Source organism: Punica granatum, chromosome 7 (genome assembly GCF_007655135.1).
Source record: "Punica granatum isolate Tunisia-2019 chromosome 7, ASM765513v2, whole genome shotgun sequence".
NCBI classification, from domain to species: Eukaryota; Viridiplantae; Streptophyta; class Magnoliopsida; order Myrtales; family Lythraceae; genus Punica; species Punica granatum.
The window spans coordinates 28,608,647-28,626,871 of NC_045133.1; the positions used below are offsets into that span (position 1 = coordinate 28,608,647).

Consider the following 18,225-nt stretch of genomic DNA (forward strand, 5'->3'; position numbering starts at 1 on the left):
GACAGTATAAGCAAAGAGAGAGAGGAAGTGAACCATGTGGACAGGTGAGAAGGGGAGAATGAAGAGAAATTCGGTGACTGAGAGAGACAGAGAGTAGAAGTGCGTTTAGTGGTGAACAAAAATTCAAAAACCGAATTATCCTATAATTTCTCATCATCTAATGGCTCACAATTATTTCAATTATTTTTCTAAGGGTATTTTGGGAGAAGAAAAGTTACCCCAACTACTTTCATTCTCCCATTTGTAATACAGGTCGCAGTACCCGCTTATGCGTGGTTTGACATACGCTAGATCAGAAGATTAATTAATTTATTAAGGAAATTTAATAATTAAGGAAAGAAAGGGAAGATAAATTACTATATATATATATTTATTTATTTATTTATTCGATGGATCAGTAATGGGCCCACACAAGATCATGATGATGAGAGCAGGCAGCTGTAGCGGGCATTCCCACTTCAGACATGAAGCTCTCAGCAGAGCTGGTTCCGTCTCCTAAGCTCACATTATTATTATTAATGCTATTAGCCTCCATCTCTGTCAGCTGGTTCAGCACAGCCTTCAGCACCTTCTTGTCCGATGATGACGAATAACTATTGTTGTTGTTGTTGCTGCTGCTGCTGCTGTTGTAATAATAATTTCTACTGTCCAAAATGCAGGAACCACCTAAGCCCAACTGATGATGATCCACCGCCATTGCCGATGATGATGATGATGATATCGATGATCCAATAAAAGAGGAGGCTGCTGCTAGAGGTGCTGATGAGACATAATTAACGTCAGTCGTACCACTACTGCTCTTGGTGGTAGGCACTGCGTTTAGGAACTCGAGCTGCGGGAAGCTGATCGGGTGGGGTAACTGGGAGAATAATATGCTGGAGAAGCAGGGCACTTGCTCGTCATCATCGTACTCACTGGTCACGTCGTTGCCGGCTGGTTGTTGCTGGGTCTGGGTCGCCATCATCGAGTCAAATGAAATGTAGGCCGAGTCCATCAATGGCGGGAGATCAGATGGAGTGCCTCTGTCTAGTCCAAAGTAGCTCGGTTTCGAGGCGACTTCCCTGTTCTTAAAGGAGACACGACACAGAACCCAGTCTTCCTGTACGTTCCATTAATTAAATCAACAAGAAGTCGACTCACAGGAGACTATATGTTGTGTTTCAGATGTGCTGTGAAGACATACATAGGGCACGCACATAGGATAGCAATAGCTGCTAGGGACACCATTGTCGTCCCCCTCAAGCTGAGTTTTGCTTTGCAAATTAGAGTTGCTTCGATTGTTGATTTTTTTTTTTAAGTGGTTGTTGATTAGTCATATTGATGAGCAGAACTGAGCAGAACAGAACAACTTAGTAGTTGTAATTAAGATATGCTATATGTGTCACAATTGTCTCCTTGCACTAGACGCGTGGAACCAATAATCACAAATATAAATAAATTAATTAATTAATGCGCCATGGTGCGCATTATTATCGTAACTAGCGATTAAGAATAATTAATTAAGCTAAGAAAATGATAGGTACGTAAAATGCCAAATTCCACTACATGAATTTTGCTAATTTAGACGCATGATTTTAATTTGGCCTGGACAAATGTAATTATGCACCAGTGATTGACGAGTTAGAATGTCGGCTATAATCGTTTTTTTTTCTTTTTTTTTTTCTGGCTGAATATGTCAGCCATAATCTTGAGTCGGCGTTGAATTGCTAATATATCCTGGCTAATTAACAAGAAAGTTCATAAATTTGGGTGAAATTGAGAGAGTGCACATATTGGGAAGTCATTGTCAATGGTTTTACTTAAAAATAAAGTAATAATAAAAATAAGTTCTTAAAAATTTCAACTTTCCTGTGCTTTATTTCAAGCAGAGTTTATTATTGATGGCCAATTTTTCAAAAGTTAGATAATTAAGAAAGTTGCAAAAAATGAAAATTCACATTGACAGCCTGAGCGAGGAGCCGAGTTTCTTAATGATTTATTTTATATATGCCAATTAACCAGACAAGTTGGTTAATTTGATTTTGTGTGCATAAACCTCTTGATGTACATATATGTATTAGTAGTTGAGCATATAATTCTGAAAAGTCAAAGTCTTGTTTAAAAATAATTAATTAATAGGATATATATATATATATATATGTATAATTGAACCACGAGGCATGCAATATTTATTAACATGCATGGGGTATTCATATATGTATACACGGTGTCAATTAATTAATTAAATTAAAATTAATAACTTACCTTGAGAGATGTTATCTTGGGAGGACCCAGGGGACCTTCTATCCGGAATTCATGCATGACCCAGTCGGTCTTTCGTCCTTTGGGAGCTCGTCCTTGGTAGAACACCAAAGTCTTTCTCATCCCAACAAGCGCCGCCTTTCGATAGATGGGTCTATCCTTGCCAGTAGCTTTCCAGTATCCGGATGCAGTTGCCCTGTTCGTCCTGAGACCGGTTGCGTATTTCCTGTCTCTCTGGCTATAGAAGTACCATTCTTTCCCTCCAACGCAAGCAATTTCTGAGTACACATATACATGTATATCATCAATTGAAAGTTATGGTAATTATTTGTGAGTTTCTTTCTTTTATTGTTTTCCTTCACCATCAAATAAATTTTTTTTTAAAAAAGTCAAAATTAGGAAATGGTGTAAAAATGAGTACAGTTAATTAATAAGAAGTGAAAATTCTAAAGCACGAACCAACGTGAATTGGTTCAAGCAGTTCGGCATTTGTTCCACTAAAGCAAAATCTCGAATTCGAGTTATTGTAAATGCAGAAAATCTACGCTGTGAGAGTTTTACCCCTTAGTAGGTCGATCTAGCTAGGCTAAATTAGTCGGGACCTAATTGAGCTTCCAAATACTAGAGTTCACACCGAAAAAAAAAAATAAAAGCATGAAAGACTAGGCTGTCCAAAAATATATAAAACAATTTCATGTCATTATGTTGCATCAGAAAAATGGACGAGAGATGCCTAATTAGCGTATAATTGCATGGAGGATTAATAGTGATTACTAAGTACTATGGATTCCGTTACTGATCAAGGACAACGCTTGATATATATATATATATATATATATATATATATATATGTATATGCACTTTTATTAGGAATGTAAATGTCAAAATCAAGGAGGTAGAGAGGGCTGTTGAGTGCGTTAGTATAAAAAGGACAATAATAATAATAATAATAATAATAATAATAATAATAATAAAAGATCAATATCAGTTCACAAACAAATAACGAACGCGTGGCAGATAGAATGTGGGCATCAATCGCGACTCGCCCTCTGCAGCTGACCCCGCCACCTTAAGAAGCCAAAACTCCCACTATAATTTATATTATATATATATATATATTATTGTCATTATACGGTACCACACCAATCCATATTCTTGAATAATTCTGATTTTGATGATCACTGTGCGGCATTGGCTCAGTAATCTTTTGCTTATAACTAAAATCATTAAGATTAATTGTTGCTGTTATTATTATTATGATTTTTTTTGTTATAAATTAATTGGGCGTGCATTTGCATTTTGCTCTGCAGTTAGAAAAAATTAGATATAGTTTATGCTATTTTTGATTCTTCGAAGAATGGAATTATTACTCATAAAGGCACAATTGAAAGTCAAGATTTTAAACACATATAGCCTTTTCTTTTTTTACTTTTTTTTGCTTAAATTTAATTCTTACGTTACTACCAATCAAATGAAGATTATTTACATGACATTGACAATAACTTCATTCACATGATTTGATAACCGTGAATATAATATATAACAGAAGATTGAAAAATTAGGATATATACATAGCTGTCACCCTCACCTGAAGAGGAAAACACGTGAATGATTGCTATAGGTAAAGGACGTATTTCGTCAATAATTTGTTAAAAAATTAAAGAATAAAAATGTCAACTACCCTAAGATATATCACGATCACATGAAATGAAACATGAAATTAAGTCCTCAGTTTCCTACTTTACCCAAATTTAAAATGTAATCTTCAGGATACTTGAGAATTTGAGTTGAGATTCTGAATTATCTTCCAGGCAGGAAAAAAAAAAGAGTTTGATTTGAGATTCAACAAAATGAAGGGGGATTTTTTGTAGTTGGATATGATAGGGATTGACAGACAATGAATGAATTTCTTTTCTTAATTAATTAATTAATTAATTTTTTTAAACAAATAACTAGGCGATGGCATGGTGGCGGTGGGAGAAAATACAAAGATGCAATATATATATATATATATATGCATTTTTCTTCCACTCCACTGCACTTACCCTACTTGAAGGGGTAACTGGTAAAACAGTAAAACACACACACGTGTGGTAAAACGGAATAGGGGCGCGCAGTCGCAGAGCCAATAGGGTAGGAGATCCCATCCGGCCATTCAATTAAGGTTCTCATTTGCAATTAATCTCTGTCTGGGTCACAGTCACTGTCGACGCTCTAACCTCCTTCCTTTCTTTTTTTCCCTTCTTTTTTGGTTATATATAAATAATATAATATAATATATCTGGCCAGGCAAGAATTGCGTCAGTGTCATCTAAAAAGCATGTTGATTGCGAAGTATATGATTTTTGTGTTTGAATATTATTATATATGTATATGTATATAGAAGGAAAAAACAAGAAGTAGCTAGAAGTAGGAAGAAACAATGAATGGTTACTTTGACTTCTTTTTTTTTACATTATTATTACATAATAAAAAAATACATATTTCATTAATTTTTGTGGATTCAGTCCCTCATCAGGTCCTCCACAAATTCATAGAACGGTATGTACGTATATACATAACACGCATATGTACGTGCTCATTATACCCGCGCATGTGAATATCATCACCTATATATGTACAATTACAGTATCTGCCGTAAGAATATATACGCAATTAGTTATAATCAAAGACCAACTAGTTCGCTGGCAATTGCTCTATGATATATATATATATATATATATATGTACATATTTATAGGCACTAGCTAGGATAATGATATGCATATGCAGAAAAACCAAACCAAACCAAAACCTCAGCAAGATTACACTGATGTGTTCATATGAGAATGAAGAACTCATCCATGTATGTGTGTGTGTATATATATACATATTAGCGCTGGCAGAAGAGAACTTCCACAGAAGATTTAGGTCAGAGGAAAGTAATTTACTGTCCCAATGAAAACGAAATGCTGGCTTTATTGCTAATATAAGAAAGATGGTGATTTAAGTGCACTCAAACGACTGCTCCACAGAGAGAATATATACATATATACATATATACATAGTATATATTCCTATATATATATATATGCATATGAATTGACATGCAGCTATTTTTATGAGGTTACCCAATCATATTTATATATATACATACATACATACATACATATATATAACTTGGAAAAATATAAATTAGAAAATGATATTTCCAACAGTGAAGAAAGAAGCCAAGCATGTCCATGCATGTCTGTTGATGCACTTTATGTAATTAAGACATGAGGGAAGCGTGGTGCATGTAAATAAGAACCGGGCGCCGCTGGGGGGTGGGGGTGTGTGGGGTGGGGTGGGTGGAGCGCGGGCGCGGAAGACTGGCTGGCTAGATGGGTAGCTAGGAGCAAGATATCAGTAAAAAACGAAAAAGAAAAAGAAAAACAAGGTACTATATATACTCACCAGGAATGTCCCAAGGCTCACACTTGTTGAGGTCGACTTCTATCATCATAAGCTGGGGAGAGTCCTGGGGGTCGGCAACCACCACCTTCCCCATCAGATAATCGCAGACGAGCTCATCATCTTTCGGGTGGAATCGGAATCCTGGTGGCAGCTTTGCCTCCACCATGCTTATATTGCTCATCTTTAACTTTTTTGACGTTGATCTCCTTTATGTAATACAATTAATTAATGGTTGGGTTTTCTAGTAAAGAGGGAGGATCGGGAGGGAGGGAGAATTGGAAGAGAGAGCTCTCTGTCTAGCTAGAGCTGCAGGGCAGAGGAATAAGGTGAGCTCTCAAACAGGGTGGCCCAAGTGGAGGAGGTATAAATAATGATCTGAAAAAAATATATATATGGACTCCACTCATCAACTAAATAAATAAATAAATAAATAATTTATAAAACTAATTGTTTTAATAAATAAATACAAGTATTAATAATAATTATATATGAAGTCAACCAGTAATTCCGTGTAAAAGGGGAGTGTGGGGTTCGCATGCCATCATCATCACATCTCTGATTGAACGAAGGAAGGAGGAGAGAGAGAGAGAGAGAGAGAGAGAGAGAGAGAGAGAGATGCTTATGTGCCATGCTGATGTGGACACGGCCAATTGCAGGCAGGCTCCTTACCTGATAAAATGTAAATACTAATCATCATCACAAGCAATCATTGACACAGAGATAGATAGATAGATAAATAGATCCCAATTTATCACAATACATGAAGCATATAATATGTGACTGCACTGACATTGTCCTTCGTCTTTACTATTTTCACCGTAGTAGGTATTAAGGTTTAACTCAAAATTCAAAAAAGAAGAAAAGCTCCATCGGTGAATGATTTGATAATCTCTCTCCCTCTCTGGCCAATGGCCAGTTTTGTTTGTATTACACACATTATGCAATGCATGGGGAGTTGTTGTAGGTAGGGGACTGGGAAGTCTTGGTCATTGCCTCTTTCCATCTACTATGTAATTTGATTGAGCTCAGATAGAGAGGGGGAGAGAGTTCGGCACCTAATAACACCAGACTAACCTCAAAGAAAAAGGGCCCCACCACTACAATACAATACGGTACAACTTTATATTAACGAAAAAAATAATAATTACGTATTACTCATTTAGTATGAATGAGTACAAAATAACTAATTTGAATACTTAAAAATAAGAATTTATAGTCAATTTTACAATTAAAATTATTTTGATTAGGGTTAGTGACCCATTTGTCAATTTTTTCACTTTTAGTACGAACTTAATTTTTTGGCCAAAAAACATGAATTTTAATTTTAATTTTCTTATCACATTAAGCATCTATGCCATTTTTATCAATTTTGCTGAAATGACGGCAAATAGTACCTACGTGACAAATGATAACACCTAAGTACAGCAAAATAATAAAAACACTAAAAAAATTTAAAAGAAAAGGAAAGAAAAGCTTTGATAGGAGAAAGGATGGGGAGCCTTAACTAGCCACCAGCACCCCACCCCCTACCAAAAAAAAAAAAACACAGAGGTTGATCGGGTTCCCCCAAATTGGAGGGGTGAGGGGGGCCCCTTTACTCCCTAGCCACCCACCCCGATTGAGGTCGTCGGCAGGTTCTGAACTCAACCCATTGGCGATCTCAATTGGATGGTGGGTGGCCGACTGGCCGCGAGATCCCACCCCTTCTCCTATCAAAGCCTTTCTCTTTAAAAAGCATTAATTTTTAATTTTTTTAATTATTTTTTTGACATGGCATGACAACATTTGCTACATAAGCACTTTTTGCCGCCACGTCGTAAAATGGATGGAAACTGACACAGATGCTTAACGTGGTAAGAAAATCAAAGTTCGTATTTTTTATTATCAAAAAATAAAGTTCATACCAAAATGAAAAAAGAGACTAAAATTTATGGTTTTTTGGGTCATTAACCCTTTTGATTAGGTTCTCGACCCTAAATGAGCAACACCCATTCAATATATATTATCAATCCTTTTGATTAGGTCCCTCTACCTTTCTACTTTGCATCATCAATCTTGACAACTAATATGGCTGCTCTCTCAGTTCCATTATTTCGATCTATAAACTCATATAATTTTTTGGATTTGTACCCACGGATAAATAAAATAAAGCAAAAGAGAAGGCAAGGCATGGTAGAGGAAATGATAATTTTTTTTCAATATGAACTTTGATATTAAGAAGTCATATTCTTCATTCACAATGGCTTGAACTCGTGACCTTACTTAAACGAAACAAGTGTTAAACCACTTAAATCAATTCATGTTGATTAAATGATAAGTATTTATTATTGCTAATCTCACTCACCGACAGAAATTGCCCAATTTGCGTAACCCTTATAGCTCAAGGTAGTCTTGAAAGGCTGTAAATGATGGAAAGCAAGTCCATGTCCTCGGCTAGTCTCAGGGAAATCCACGAGCTTTTTTTTTTTGGGAAAAAACCAACTCCAAATATTTCAGTTTTAATTTCCAGCTGATTGATTAAGGGGTTATTACGCAAGTATCCCCTAGCATTCCCATTTCTCAAATCTATCACATATTTTAAAAATTACCCAGAAAGGCTCATGGCTTACATCTGGTTTCAAATTCATATGGCGTTAATTTATCCTTCAACATTTAACAGTATTGTTAATGTAGAACGTAAGTGAGCTTATTCTTGCCACGATTGCCCTTTGCCTATGATAGATTTGAGAAAAAAAATTAAAATCATAAGATATATTTGAGAAAAAATTAAAACCATGAGATAGGTTTAGAACCCATTTACATTTTATTGACAGACAAATTGATTGTACGATAAATTTGGAATAAGATGTAAATCATAGGCTTTTTTGAATAATTTTTAAAGCATGTTTGAGAAAACGGTAAGAACATGGGATGGCTTAAAAATCCCATTGATTAATAATATACTACAAGAAAGGAAAAATTATAGTTTTGGTCCTCTACCTTTAAGTGCTTTTCTGTTTTGGTCCTTTTTTATATTTTTTTCCCTATTATCATCCTTTACCTTTAGAAACTTTTCTATTTTAGTTCTTCCATCACTAACACCGTTAAATAGTACTGAGTTGGAGTCACATCACCTGCTATATAAGATACGTATTCCACATCATCAACATTTAAAGAAAATAAAAGGGAAAAGTGAATAGATCATGAAGAAAATTTAATTGGCTTCTTTCTTCGGAAAAAAATGCTTTGAAACTCTAGACCAAAATACCAAACAACAAATCATCTTTTCTTTTTTCTCCAGCTTCCCCATGAGCAGAATTTTTCTAAGGAACACGGAGGGCCTACATAACTGGCACTAACATCTACTTGCAAGCCTTTTCTTACCCATTTTCCCCATTTTCGTGTCCCTTTTTGCTGCCCATCTCTCTATCTATCAAAACACATTTCTCATTCGAATTCTTCATATAAAAATGCCAACAATATAATCCCTACATTAATTGATATGGGGTATACAAGTAGAAAGAAGAAAACGTAGTCGAGATCTCTCATACAAAATCTCAGCTTTCAACTTTTTCTACCTTAAGAATTCCCTAAAATATAGGTTTCGTCATATGTCGTTCTTGAGCTCAGTGAAACTTCACTCGTTCTTCCCCTTTCCTGAGCTGACCCACTTCAACTTCAGCTCTCGTGAGCTCAATTTTGAGATCTTAGTGTATGAGGGTATTTGCTCCCGAACACCAACAGCGAATTTGGGGGAATCGAAGGGAATTCGGATCCTCTACAGTGAAGAAAATCTAGCGTGGGGGCTTGAGAAGGAAAAGGACAATTATTTGTTGTTGGTGTTGGGTTGGAGTTGCAGAGCAAAATATTTTCTCTCACTTGGAGGAAGAATCTAATTAATTTTTCGTTTATGATCTATTGAGTATTCTCTTTTATTTTCTTTTAATGTTGATGATGTGGAGTGGGTATTCCCTATGGCGGCTGATGTGGCTCCAACTCAGCACTATTTAACGGTATCCTAACGGAGGGCTAAAACATAGAAGTCTCTAAAAGTAAAGGATGACAATAGAAAAATAAAAATAAAAAGAGGACTAAAATAGAAAAGTACTCAAAGGTAAAGGACCAAAACTATAACTTTTCCTAAGAGAAACTGAGATTGAATGATACCATATATATCTGAAATTTGGGAGGGGAAAAGAATAACAAAGAAAACAACAACTTTCAATTCACGTCAGGCACACACATATATATAAATTAATGAATGATTTCGAGTCAGAGGTTGTATACATTAATATGATATATAACCTTACGATAGATAAGATTATTTCAATTGTAGAAATTGAGGAGAGTTACTTAATACCAAAGGCAACTCATGAAGCCTAATCGTCTTTCTATGGAAAGGAATGGAACCCTTCCCAATGCCATTTCACCAAAAGCTATAGGGCAAAGCCACTAACAAAGACACGCACACGACACAAAGTTGTATTTCCTAAAGTCTCCGACTTTGCGTCTGAGCTCAGCTCACTGCCAGTTTTCATGACTCCCCTGCCTGCATTTATATAATCGGCGATCTGATATTACATTATAGCCACATACACAAAAAAAAAAAGGGGGGGGGGGGGGGGTTGAGATTGAGTTGCTTCTAATTAGAGAAGAGCCCCCAATATTTGTCATCCACGATCTATCATCTATCCATAGGTGTCCTCCTCCTGAGGTTTACTTGGAAACCAGTCCAACCTCTTTAATTTGCCTCCAACTTAGTTGTCAATTAATTAAGGATAGATGTAGTAAAGATTCTGTACTCTTATCCATGTTTTGTCTGAAAGGCAACTCCACCACTACCCGTCCGCTCCGCTCCTCTCCACCGTCCCTGAAAAGTGGGGAAGGTTCTCAACTCAACAAAACTCAGCATGCATGCATGCCCACCTATGCACTTTCGCTTATCCCCCCTGCCCAGGGGTACCATTTTTGGTTAATTAATTAGACAGATAGATAGATAGATAGCACATCTTTTCCACCGCTCGCTCCCTCACTTCCCAGTTCTCCCAGTAAATAAAATACTAAAAAGAGATCGAAAAAGTAGTTCTCCCCACTCGATCGGTGCTAGCTAGTGAAAATAAATGATCTCTACCAGAGGTAATAATAAATATTATATTGAGCCAAGACTGATAGCATATATATATATATATATATATATATATATATATAATAGCAAAAAGCCTATATGAGGATTTCATATTATATCATACATTAAATATTTGAGAGAAATTTCACATTTTTATGGGTTTTTTCTTATTTTCTTCTCGTTATTTAACATTATTGATTCGCGGTCATCTAATTAACTCTCTGTCCTATAATTATATCCTTGATTTTTTTTGGTCCCGCAAAAAAGAAAGAAAGAAAGAAATATATACATCTTTTGTTTGTTAACCAACTTAAAAACAGTTTTTACTATCTTTAGTGAGTGACCTCACTCAGACTAATTGCATATTGTGAACTGATCCAATCAATTATAACATCGAAAATCCATTAATGACTTCATATATAATAGCGGTAAAGCAATAATTTTTTTTTCCCTCACATTTTCCGGCTACTTATTTCAATTTCTTTATTTGCAAGTTCCTTTCATTTTCTTTTGGATAATATTTTATTTATACATCTTTTCCTACTCGTCCTTTATAAGTGGGCTTATAGCATACGACTAATTTGAATATAACACTTTAAGTTATTACATCGAGACGTAGGTGGTCTTTTTTCTTTTATTTTTTTAATTAACCAATTAACTTGTTAATGCCAAGAACAGAAAAATTACGAAGTTATACGGTGAGCACACATACGACATATCGTTTGAGCCGTCACTTTTATTTTTCTTTTTTTAAATTGATTGATCCACTAGCAAAGGAATACATAAAAAAGACAAACCTTGTCATTGGTGACTCAGTCAAGTCAAAGAATTTCTACCAGAGGTTGGAATCGTTATGAACTCTAACATTGAAGCTCTGACCATGATGAGTACAATGTCGTCAGTCACCCCGCATCAATGGAAAATGATATCTTTAACTTAAGACCTTGAAAATGTCCGGAGATGCTGCTCTTCTTAATTATGAACGATTCAAATTTCCTTGACCTTTGATTTGAGCAAATTTCCTTTCCTCAGCTCGATGGCTCTTTTGGTTTTTCCTCTCTCTCTCTCTCTCTATATGTATATATATATATATATCAAATCACTCTGATTTTGGGATCTTTTAATTGGAACTAGAGCGAGGGCGAGCGAGCAAGCACATCGATCCAAGTCTGAAAACTCCTTACAAAACAAACCCGTCAATGGACTTTCATGACGGCGGGACTTCCCGAGATGCCATTACCATGTTTGTCCAGGTCTCTCTCTCTCTCTTTTCCTTTTTTTTGGTTTTGCAACGACATTTTATTATATAAAACTTAAGTGGTCAAATATCCTGCCAAGTGGAGCTCAACACGAATGTACAGGCGCACAAAACGACAAACAAAAACCTCGACTTTCCTTCTCTCCCAGGCAATTCAATTCGATGCAACCAGCGTTGGTTGCTAATTAATTTTGTCGATGAATGACGACTCGTGCCGAATTGGCCCAACGGCGGCAGCTAATAGCCATCAAATGGCGCCACCCCCCTACACGCTTGGCCCAAACCGAAATTGCCTTTTCTCGGACGAATCGGGATTCGCTCTCATGACATATCCTTCTCCTATTGGGCAGCCTAATTTTCAGGACAAAGTATTTTGTTCCCACAAATAAATACTTTAATTAATACCTTGAATTAAAAAGTTTAGATATCCATTCCTCGTTTTCTTTTCCCCATGAAAAGATTCTCCGTTTTATTTTATTTTATTTTAAAAGAATAAACTATCAATTTCGTCCATGAATAGTAGAGTTGTATCAATCGAGTCTCTTGTACGAAATTTGTATCAAAGTAGTCCTTATTATTGTCAATTTAATCCCTTGGAGCATCAATTTGATCCCATGTACGAAATCTGTATTAAAGTAGTCCTTACCACTATGAATTTGCATAAATTTGATCCCTCAACAACAAATTGGTCCTTTAGCAACGTCAACTTAGTCTCTCGAAATATCAATTGGGTCCCACACACAAAATGGTCCTTAAATTCCACATAAAACACATCAACATCTTCCTAACAGAGTTAAAATCATTAGCTTTCAAAAACTTCTTATTAAAAATTTCATTCTTCCAGACTTTTTTTTATTTGGTCCCTTGAAATATCAATTTAGTCCCCTTTCTCTCTCATCGCGTTGTTGATGAATATTTTGTCTTTGTTCTTCAATCGGCGGAGCCCTTTGCCTCGACCTCGATCAATCTCAATCTCGGCTTTGTCAAAGCTGTGATATTTCCCTCTCTTCTCTCTCTCTGTGTGTATCGGTGAATGAGAGTAAAGGGACTCATGGAAGCTGTTGTGAGGGTAAGGGGACTCATGGCTTAAGATCGTCGGGCATTGGGACTGAACTGCATCCTTTTGGAGTAAAAAACTAAGAGGTCTTCTATCTATTTCTTCCATATATGGGTTCTCTCAAAGGTTCTGAGTCTTGGAGAAAGGGCACCTTGAGCTCGACAGGCTCCTTGAAAACTCATCAAAGTGGTTGCAACGGAAGGAGTTAGAGCATTCATTGTAGGCTTGTTGTGTGTTCAATTGTTAAATGAAGAGTGTTAAGATTGGAATCAAAAGGCTTAATCATATTACTGTGAAAAGGGTACAATATGTAGGCATAGTGCCTATACAAGAAAGGAAATGAGTAAACTACGAGGATTCCATTCCTAAACTACCCGACATATATGGAAACATAATATACATAATTGTATAATCCCCAATATCCCATAATACTCCCCCTCAAGTTGGAGCATCAACATCCTGAATGCCCAATTTTGTGAGGAGAAAGCGGAAGCGATCACAACCCAGTACCTTAGTAAAGATGTCTACAAGGTAAAGTCCAATAGACACAAGAGCCGTAGTTACTACACCCAACCTGATATGTTCACGAATGAAATGGCAGTCAATCTCAATGTGCTTCGTGCATTCACGAAAAACAGGATTTGCTGCAATATGTAGGGCTGCCTGATTATCGTAGAATAACCAAGAGGACCGAGTCGAATGAATGTCGAGGGAAGCTAACAAGCTTCATAACCATAATAGCTCATTAACTACGCTGCCATAACACGATATTCTGCCTCTGTGGAGGAGCGAGAAACTGTACACTACTTCTTAGTTTTCCAAGAGATAGGATTATCCCCTAACGTAATAAAATATCTCGTAACTGAATGCTTGGTCAGGAGACAACTAGCCTAGTCAGAAATCAGGCCGCAAAAAATATGCCTTGTCCCGGAGATTATTTCAAGTATGTAATACCCTCATAACTGCATCCCAATGCTCCTGACGAGGCTCTTGCATGATCTGAGCAAGTACATGTAAAGACTAGCTGAGCTCCGGTCTTGTGATAGTAAAATAGATAAATCTTTCGATGAGCCGTCTGTACTGAGCTGGATCAGATAATGGAGCACTCGTGATAGTAGACAAATGATGATGATGCTCCATGGGGAATGGTGAGGGTCGAGACCCAAGCATCCCACTCTCCATTAAAATGTCCAGTGCATATTTGCGTTGCTTGAGAAAAAGACCAGAATCCATGCATGTAATCTCAATGCCCATAAAATACTTCAAAGGACCTAACTCCTTAATGTGGAAGCACCGATCAAGATATTGTTTGAAGGAGGCACAATGAGATGAATGATTTCCAATGATGATCAAGTCATCAACATACACCAAGATTGCAATGAATGTGTTGCCCCACTTATAGGTGAAAAGAGAATGATCAGCACCTGATTGGCTAAACCCATAATGTCTCAATGTGCCTGCAAACTTAGCAAACCAGTTCCTCAATACTTGTCGAAGAACATACAAGGATTTTTGTAATCGGCAGACTTACCCATCCTTAGAGGAAGAAAAACTGGCGAAAGCTGCATATATACTTCTTCGTCCAGATCCATGTAAAAATGCATTGTTGACATCCATCTGATGCATCTCGTATCCTTAAGTTATGGCTACTGTCAATAAACATCACACAATTATCAATTTAGCCATTGTGCAAAAGTTTCATGATAATCAATACCTTCCACCCGAGTAAAACCCTTAGCTACTAAATGAGCCTTATATCACTCAATGCTCTCATATGCTCGTCTCTTCACCTTGAACACCCATTTATAACCAATTGGCCATTTTCCATGAGGAGTTGCTCAACAGTCCAAGTGCCATTGGACTCGAGTGCACAATTTCTTCTGCCATAGCATCTCTCCAATGAGAATAACAAACCGCTTCTCGATAAGACTGAGGCTCCATGTCAAAGTCAATGGTAGCTAAAAATGCCTTATGGCGATTATTAAGCTCGATATAAGTGAGATAATTTTCAATGGGATGGATCATACTCGAGGAGTCACTAGAGATGGGCATGGGAGGAAGGGAGGTCGAACATCGAGCGGTGTGTATCTTGATGACGAAATCTTTGAACTTGCTAGGAATATTCTTTTGTCTCTCTGAACGCCTCAAATTAGGCTCCACAGAAGTCTGCTGGCTGAATGACTCGGTGGATTGCCCATCAAAATTGATAATAGGTAATCGAGCATCATTGGACGTTGGATCATGTAGCGGATCAAGCTGCTCATCTTCTGACCTGACCGCTAGAACTGGGTGGGCTGCTTCAACTTTGCGGGCTGGAGCTAAATTGGGTTGGGCTTGTAATGATGGCCCATCCGCCGTTATCTCTCCTGGCCCTGACAGATATTGTGCGAGTCGAAAGGTCGGGCCCCCTCACTTGTTTCTCCAGGTAATGCTACTGTATCCAAGAAAATGGGACTCGTTCCCTTCAAAAAATCCATTCCATTGTTACCCGATTCAGCGAGAGGAAATTCATTTCTCAAAATCCCACATCTCACGACATGAAAATTCATGAGATTGAAGATCGTATAACCGCCACCCCCTCTTGCCTTGCGAATAACCCACAAATATGCATTCCCGTGACCGTGTTGCAAATTTATCCCTATCCCAATTCTGTTGATGTGCATAACACGGGGAGCCAAAAACACTTGAATTTGTGTAATTATGTGTCTTACCAAACATAGGGACTTTTATTTTCCAATATTGATGTCGGAGTAATATTGATTAGATGAACTGCAGTGGACACGCATTCTCCCCAATACTTGATGGGAAGAGATGCTTGAAACATCAGGGCTTTGGCAACTTCGAGGATTTGTCTGTGTTTCCTCTTGACTCGACCATTCAGTTGTGGGGTGTCCACACACGAGGTCCGATGTATGATCCCATTCTCGAAAAAGTATCCCTGCAACTCGCTTGACAAAACTCCGTTCCATTGTCACTACAAACCACTTTAATGCTTCGATTGAAATGATTCCGGATAAGATTGTAAAAATTAATCAGGAAGCGTTTTGCCTAAGATTTTTCTTTCAGCAGATACAACCATACTCCTCTACTAAAATCATCCACGATTGTCAGAAAATAATGAGAGCCACAATGACACTTAATACGATAGGGGCCCCAAATATCGCAGTTATTAAATCAAAATGATACTCTGCTTTATTGAGACCTAAAACAAAGTGTGTCTTTTTAGCTCTCATGCATTCAACGCACTCTTCATTATTTGAATGATGAGAAATACCACGAAAATTAATGTTCCGAGAAGGGTGACCAAGTCTTCAATGCCAGATGTCCGTCCCAATAGAAACCGCACCACATACAACTGGAGGAGACGTCACACGACTCAGATAGTAGACCTCCCTTGAAGTTCACCCATTCCAAGTGTCCTCCTTGAAGTTCGGTCTTGAATCATACAAAAATCCAAACAAAATATCACTTGGCAATTCATCTCCTTCGATAATCGTGCTATAGAAATTAAATTGCAATTAAAAGATAGCACAAACAAAACATTAGATAATGTCAATGAATCAGCGATCTTCATTGTTCCGGCTTTAGTAGCCTAAACTCTCCCTCCCATGATTGTCAGAATCGTGATTATAATCGTAGAATCGTACTTCATTGTTCCAGCTTTAGTAGCTTGAACTCTCCATCCCATGGTTGTCAGAATCGTACGATTCTACGATTCGAGGGGGGTTCTACAATTCCGATTCAAGTGGCTGAGTCGGAAAATGCAAAATCGTATGTGAATTGCGGAATCGTGGAATCAGTCCGATTCTGCAATTCCGGATTCAGCTCAGTCTCGGGCGAAGCCCAGCCTTGATTCAGGCCCTCGGGCAAAAGCCAGGCCAGAGTCGGGCCGAAGCCCAGCCCATTGGTCCTGAGTTCGACACTTTTTTTTTTCTTCTTTCCCTTTCTTCTTCTTCTTCTTCTTCTTCTTCTTCTCAGGCATTCCCCCTTCACGACTGTGCCCTAATCGACTAATCCTCTAAGTCTCCGATGGTCCGAGCTTCCTCGATTTCTTCTTGTTCTGTTGTTTGGCATTTCTTCTTGAAGTTCTTGTTCTGCCAGTACCGATTTCTTCTTGTTCCGAGTCTTCGACGGTCCAAGCTTGAAGCTTCAGCCTTTCGCAGTTCTGCCTCCGCGATCTCTTCTTGTTCTGCCAGTGCCCGAGCTTCCACCATCCGAGCTTCGACCGCCCGAGCTTCGACCAGACCAGGTGGTGGAGTCTTGCTCAGTTGCTCACTCTGCCTCTGCTCGAGCTTCGTCCAGCTCCAGACTCTAGCGTCCAGACCAGGTATGAAAAGGGAGTTTTTTTTGGGAAAATTTCTTCCATTTTCCCCTTTGATAAGATTTAGGAAAACTTTCAATTGCATTAATAAAATGAATTGATATTATTTTCAGAACCGGCTTTTGCTTCTTATAATTCATTTTTTTAACAACATAATTAATGACAAGATACTCGCAAGTTGAAACATTTCTTGCTAATACTTGGATTGGTTTATCATAAATTACATGTCCTAGATCAGAGAATCGACCATATCAGGTGGTGGAGTCTTGCTCAGTTGCTCGCTCTGCCTCTGTTCGAGCTTCGTCCAGCTCTAGACTCCAGCGTCTAGACCGGGTATGAAGAATTAACCTCAGTCGATTGCGTTGCTTTGCCTCTGTCTTGCTCAGTTGCTCATTTACTCTACCCGAGCAATCAAGTTGCTTTGCATTGTTTTTAGTTGGAAAATTGGAATTGCTTGAGTTATGATTTATGTTAACTTTTTATTTGGGGGGTTTGAGTTATGATTTGAACCTTGAATTTCGATAATTTATAACGATTTTTTGTGTTTTTATGACTTATTGTTGATTTGTGGTATTTATTTGAATGAACAAGGATTGATTTTTTTTCTCAGGAAAGTATGCTACATATATATATATACTGTTTTTTTAATTACAGGTAAAATCTTACGATTCACGATTCGAATCGCGATTTACAATTCTACGAATTTAAACCGATTCTAGGTAGAATCGCGATTCTGACAACCTTGCTCCCTCCATTCGGTATGTAGACTGGAAAATTCTCAATGGGCAACGGATTTGAAAGCTAATCGAG

General features: G+C 37.5%; 2 protein-coding genes across 4 annotated transcripts; one reads left to right on the top strand and one right to left on the bottom strand.

Moving 5' to 3' along the window:
• Window positions 1-290: 290 nt before the first annotated feature.
• On the bottom strand, window positions 291-6,038 carry LOC116215469 (NAC domain-containing protein 21/22). The gene is made up of 3 exons (XM_031551187.1): window positions 5,676-6,038; window positions 2,245-2,519; window positions 291-1,099 (listed from the first exon to the last, which is right to left on the bottom strand). Exons 1-3 carry the CDS (start codon window positions 5,854-5,856, stop codon window positions 395-397), a joined length of 1,161 nt encoding a protein of 386 aa, XP_031407047.1. The 5' UTR covers window positions 5,857-6,038; the 3' UTR covers window positions 291-394.
• Window positions 6,039-17,073: 11,035 nt separating this feature from the next.
• Window positions 17,074-18,021, top strand: LOC116214751. Of its 3 annotated transcripts, none has more exons than XM_031550193.1 (2): window positions 17,074-17,421; window positions 17,642-18,021. In XM_031550193.1, the coding sequence occupies exons 1-2, from the start codon at window positions 17,124-17,126 to the stop codon at window positions 17,752-17,754; spliced, it is 411 nt and encodes a 136-aa protein (XP_031406053.1). In that variant the 5' UTR covers window positions 17,074-17,123; the 3' UTR covers window positions 17,755-18,021. The 3 variants fall into 3 exon arrangements, with proteins under 3 accessions (XP_031406053.1, XP_031406055.1, XP_031406054.1); XM_031550195.1 differs by having other exon boundaries at window positions 17,649-18,021; XM_031550194.1 differs by having other exon boundaries at window positions 17,654-18,021.
• Window positions 18,022-18,225: the final 204 nt, after the last annotated feature.

What these genes read in the sequence shown, in the direction of transcription:
- LOC116214751 (XM_031550193.1), top strand. Translation starts at nt 17,124, where the DNA reads ATGGTCCGAGCTTCCTCGATTTCTTCTTGTTCTGTTGTTTGGCATTTC. An exon ending in GACTCTAGCGTCCAGACCAG is followed by an intron (nt 17,422 to 17,641) that starts GTATGAAAAGGG and finishes CATAAATTACAT; the next exon opens with GTCCTAGATCAGAGAATCGA.
- LOC116215469 (XM_031551187.1), bottom strand. Translation starts at nt 5,856, where the DNA reads ATGAGCAATATAAGCATGGTGGAGGCAAAGCTGCCACCAGGATTCCGA. An exon ending in TGAGCCTTGGGACATTCCTG is followed by an intron (nt 2,520 to 5,675) that starts GTGAGTATATAT and finishes ATGTGTACTCAG; the next exon opens with AAATTGCTTGCGTTGGAGGG. An exon ending in CCAAGATAACATCTCTCAAG is followed by an intron (nt 1,100 to 2,244) that starts GTAAGTTATTAA and finishes TGGAACGTACAG; the next exon opens with GAAGACTGGGTTCTGTGTCG.